General features: G+C 36.9%; 1 protein-coding gene across 1 annotated transcript; it reads left to right on the top strand.

The window, feature by feature from the left end:
* Window positions 1–3,711: 3,711 nt before the first annotated feature.
* Window positions 3,712–4,639, top strand: LOC122099232 (peptidyl-prolyl cis-trans isomerase FKBP3). Its single transcript, XM_042669816.1, has one exon. The coding sequence runs from the start codon at window positions 3,714–3,716 to the stop codon at window positions 4,386–4,388; it is 675 nt and encodes a 224-aa protein (XP_042525750.1). The 5' UTR covers window positions 3,712–3,713; the 3' UTR covers window positions 4,389–4,639.
* The last annotated feature ends 994 nt before the right edge of the window (window positions 4,640–5,633 follow it).

Genomic DNA, 5,633 nt, shown 5'->3' with positions numbered 1-5,633 from the left:
TTTAAACAATTTTTCCCTTCCCCTCCCAAATTATACCAACATCAAATACAGTGAAAACAGGGGTTATACTGTGGGGAGGGACATACAAAGCAACAAAAAAAAAATCACATGGTACCTTATAAATACATTAGAAACAATAGCAAGAAAGAAAAGAATAACACTTGTATCCCTATCTTGGGGTTCATTTCACTTAACATCATCATATTTACTAGATCATATTTAACACATGGTCACAAGAAGTTTTTCACCCAATGTTTTACTGACACCAATCTTCCCTCCTTTCTTCTTCCCTCCCTCCTTCCCTCCCTCCCTCCCTCCCCCTCTTCTCTCTCTCTCTCTCTCTCTCTCTGTCTCTGAGCTTTTTTGCTCAAGGCTAGCACTCTACCACTTGAGCCACAGCTCCACTTTTGGTTTTTTGGTGATTAATTGGAGAGAAGAGTCTCACAGACTTTCCTGCCTGAGTTGGCCTTGAACTGCAATCCTCAGTTCTAAGTCTCACGAGTAGCTAGAATTACAGGTTTGAGCCACCAGCACCAGGCTCAGAACTATTTTTCACCAGCATATTGTTAACAGTACTGCAGGAAACTAGGTGTGAGAATATCTGTTCAACACAGTGTATCCACGGTGATGTCAGGTGATGTCATACCATTGCCATGTCACTCACTCTCAGTGAAGTACTTTGGATAGCAAAGAAATGAAAATAAGTATTCAAAATGTGTTTTTACATAAATAATAATCATTCAAAATCATAATGGGAAAATATAGTTGAAGATAGACTGATGCTTTTGCACATTTATACGTAAGTAAAATGAATGACAGCAATTATACAAAGGATGAATGGGAGCGTGCAATTAGAATTGTTATTATAAAGTACTTATCCCATGAAGTGGAATAATGCTATTTGAAAGTAGACGTTAATTATTTACAAATGTATGTTGGAAGCTATGGGGCAACCACTTATAAAGTTAAAAACACAACAGGAACAATGAACAAAGGCAATAAATAAAAAAGTAACAAATGTAGCATGTGTTAATACAACTATGTTAGTCAATACCTTAAAACTTAATGATGTAAATACATTAGTGAAACAACAGTAATTGTTGGAGTAGATTAAAATACAAGACTCAATGATACGTTTTCTTTAAGAACTCACTTAATTATAAAGACATATAGATTAAAAATAGAGACAGAAAAAAATAAAACGTTAAGAATAATCAATAGGAAGTAGGTGTTCATAGATGTCACTGTTATCTACATAGAAATATGAAAGAACAATGACTTCAGTGCTCTCAAATCCTGGAATTTGATAAGTAATTTTAACAAGGTTGCAGAATATAAGGTTAAAATAAAATAATCAAACATTTTCCTGTATGTTGGTGATGAACAAGTAGAAATTAAAATTTAAAATATACTAGCACTCCACAAAATGAAATCTTTAAAAAATTTAACAAATTATGTGTAAGATTTATATTAGAAAAACTTCAAGATCTCAAAGAAGAGCTATTCCATGTCCATGGACAGAAAAACATAACATTTTCAAGATGTTAGTTTTTTCATATTTAATCCATAGAGTCAATACAACAAAAATTATAGAAAGCTACTCTTGAATATTGACAAATTGATTACAAAATCTACATAAAGAGGCAAAGATCTAGAATAACCAATTCAGTATTAAAAGAGAAGAGTAAAGTCAGTGGAGTGACACTTTTCAGTCTCCAAACTTATTACAAGTCTACAGTAATCAAGCGAGCATGGTATTGGTGAAAGAACACATTAATGGACCACTGGATCAGAATACAGAGCCCAGATATAGCCAATAACTGATCGCGCGCGCGCGCGCGCGCGCGCGTGTGTGTGTGTGTGTGTGTGTATGTGTGCGTGTGCGCTAATGTAATATTGTCTGTGTAAGCAAGACGAAAAAGAATATTGAAAGCTCAGGAAAAACTCCCAGAATTAAGGGCCAATACATTTCAAAGAGCATATAAACAGCTTTACCATTTAATCTACATGTTCATTCTTTTTTTTTTTTTTTTTTTTTTTAATTTTATTTTATTTTATTTGAGAACATACTGTACAGAGGGGTTACAATTACATGGGCAGGATAATGCATACATTTCTTACCAAGCATTGCATCCTCCTCCTTTGTTTACCCTTCACCTCCCTTCCCAGCCTCCCCCCTCCCTCCCACCCAATCATACCCCCCCTCCCCCCCCCCCCCACCGACATTGTAAAGCTGGTTTTGACATGACATTTTGTATTTCTCATTGTTGCAACAGGTCCACCTGAATCCTTAAACGACTTGTTTGTCCCCGTCTCCTCCACATGTTATACTGACATCAAATATAGTGAAAGCGGGGGTTACACTGTGGGGGAGGGACATACAAAGCAACAAAGAAATAATCTTATAAATGCATTAGAAACACATGCATGAAAGAAACAAAAACATTAAAATACATATTTGAGGTTTTGTTTTCCTAACATCACATTATCTGACTTTTTCCGCTTGACTCATACCTATACTAGATATTGCAAATAAGGGAAACCATGGGACCTATGTTTCTTTGGGCCTGGCTTACTTCACTTAATATAATTTTTTCCAAGCCTTTCCATTTCCTAACAAATGGGGAAATGTCATTCTTTCTGATGGAGGCATAGAATTCCATTGTGTATATATACCACATCTTCTTGATCCATTCATCTACTGAGGGGCATCTGGGTTGGTTCCATGTCTTAGCTATGGTAAATAATGCTGCAATAAACATAGTTGTGCTGGTAGCTTTAGTGTGGCCTTGTTTGTGATCATTTGGGTAAATGCCCAAAAGTGGGATTGCTGGGTCGTTGGGGAGCTCTATGTGGAGTCTTTTGAGGAACCTCCATACTGCTTTCCAAACTAAAGCTAGATCCTTATATATCACCCTGCACCAGAATCAACTCCAAATGGATCAAAGACCTTGAACTCAAAGCAGACACTCTGAAAACATTACAGGATGGAATAGGAGAAACCCTGGGTCTCCTTGGCTCAGGCCGAAATTTTCTGAATAGAAACCCGGAAACACAACAAATCAAAGAAAGGCTGGACAAATGGGATTGTATAAGGCTGCAGAGCTTCTGCAGGGCAAATGACATAGCTAGCAAGATCAATAGAAAGCCCACGGACTGGGAGAAGATCTTTACTAGCCATACAACGGACAAGGGTCTCATATCTAAAATATACTTGGAACTCAAAAAATTAAACCACCCAACAACAAATCCTCAAAGAAACAACTGCCCAATAAGTAAGTGGGCGAAAGACTTAAAGAGAAGCTTCTCTGAAGAAGAAAGAAGGATGGCCAATAGACACATGAAGAAATGTTCAACATCCCTAGCCATAAAAGAAATGCAAATCAAAACAACATTGAGATATCACCTCACTCCAGTTAGAACAGCGAAAATCAAGAACTCTAACAACAACAGATGCTGGAGGGGATGTGGACAGAAAGGAACCTTACTTCATTGTTGGTGGGAATGTAAACTTGTACATGTTCATTCTTAACCTGTGTGTATAACAATCCAGTTTTCTTGTTGACACAGGCCTGCTGACACATACAGTGCCTTTCTGCAAATGAGTAACAGATAGTTCCTTTGGACACATGCATTACAAAATGGCCTCCCCTTTTCCCAGCTACTGAAGCAAGACTTTGTCTCAGAAAAACAAAACAGGCCAGTGGGGGAAGATGGCGGCTGCCGTGCCACAGCGGGCGTGGACCGTGGAGCAGCTACGCAGTGAGCAGCTGCCCAAGAAAGACATTATCAAGTTTCTGCAGGATAACGGTTCAGATTCGTTTCTGGCAGAGCATAAATTATTAGGAAACATTAAAAACGTAGCCAAGACGGCTAATAAGGACCATTTGGTTACAGCCTATAACCATCTCTTTGAAAGTAAGCGTTTCAAAGGTACTGAAAGTATAAGTAAAGTATCTGAGCAAGTAAAAAATGTGAAGCTTAATGAAGATAAACCCAAAGAAACCAAGTCTGAAGAGACTCTGGATGAGGGTCCACCAAAATATACAAAATCTATTTTAAAAAAGGGGGATAAAACAAACTTTCCCAAAAAGGGAGATGTTGTTCACTGCTGGTATACAGGAACACTACAGGATGGAACTGTTTTTGATACTAATATTCAAACAAGTTCAAAGAAGAAGAAAAGTGCCAAGCCTTTAAGTTTTAAGGTTGGAGTAGGTAAAGTTATCAGAGGATGGGATGAAGCACTTTTGACTATGAGTAAAGGAGAAAAGGCTCGACTGGAGATTGAACCAGAATGGGCTTATGGGAAGAAAGGACAGCCTGATGCCAAAATTCCACCAAATGCAAAACTTATTTTTGAAGTGGAATTAGTGGACATCGATTAAAATAGTTCTTCAGATCTGAAGAGATCAGCAGTGATAAAACTTGGCCTTGAAACTTGTGTTGGAATAGTCAACTGGAAAATCCAAGGAGTTAACCCATGTTTATACTTGATACCAATTTTTGAGAAATGCAGTCCCGTATAAGTCCCACAAATCTAAAATATTTTGGTATAGCTGTGTAAAATATTGGTTAAGGAGTACTTTTTCCTTTTACCTCATGTAATCTAAAAGGCTCAATAAAATCTTACCAACTATAAAAAAAAAAAGAAAAAAAAACAAAAGAAAAAAAAACCAAAAAGGTTACCTTGAGAGAGTCCATAACTCTTCAGTTACTTTAGTAACTGAGGACTAGTTTGGTACCTCTTTTCTCCCACCTCTTAGTTCAGGCTGTACTAATAGTGAGCAATATAACATTGAGCCCAGGAGTGCAGATTTCCCTTCAACATACTAATTTCTTTTCCTTTGGATAAATGCTTACTAGTGCAATTGCTAGATCATATGGTAGATGCACTTTTAAGTTTTTAAAGATCTCTATACACAGTTACACCAACAATGTATAAGGGTTCCTTTTCTCATATTAACATTTTAGTTATTCTTAACAATTAGTACTTGTTATATTTGGAACTATATTTTTATTATCTTTAAGGAGTTATACAAAAGAATTTCCAAAAAAATTACCATTCGGCAAGTCAGTTTATACTTTTAAATTAACATTTATGTACAAAAGAGGCTCAGCCATTCTTACCATGTGAGGTAATATCTGATGGTAGTTTTAATTGATGACATTGTTTTTCATTTACCTATTCACCATTTGTGTGTTGTATTTTGAGAAATGCCTATACAAATCTATGGTCCATCTTTAATTGGGTGATTTATTTGTTGCTTTTGAGTGAAGTTCTTTGTATATTCTGGATAGCAACCTTTTTGTCATATGTGGTTTGCAAATATTTTCTCACATTTTATAGGTTCTCTCCCCTTGGTTGATTGTTTCCTTTGTTACCTCATAATATTTTTGTAATCTCTGGGGTTTAAAAACAAGGTTTTACCATAGAACCCAAGGTGTCCTGGAACTCAGTGTGTGGTCCAAGTGGGGCTTGAACTCATATTACTCCTGTCTCAGCCTCCCAGGCTTTGAGATTACAAACTTCAGATCCCCACTTTACCGGTGAGAAAATTGAGGGACCACAGTCAGGAACTTGTAATCAAAAGTGTGCCAATAGCAATTGGAACTCAGCTAGTCTCACTCTA

Source organism: Dipodomys spectabilis, unplaced genomic scaffold (assembly GCF_019054845.1).
Source record: "Dipodomys spectabilis isolate Male_0828 unplaced genomic scaffold, ASM1905484v1 ptg000506l, whole genome shotgun sequence".
Taxonomy (NCBI): Eukaryota; Metazoa; Chordata; class Mammalia; order Rodentia; family Heteromyidae; genus Dipodomys; species Dipodomys spectabilis.
The sequence above is the reverse complement of the archived record's forward strand: the minus strand, read 5'-3'. Positions and strand labels throughout refer to the sequence as shown.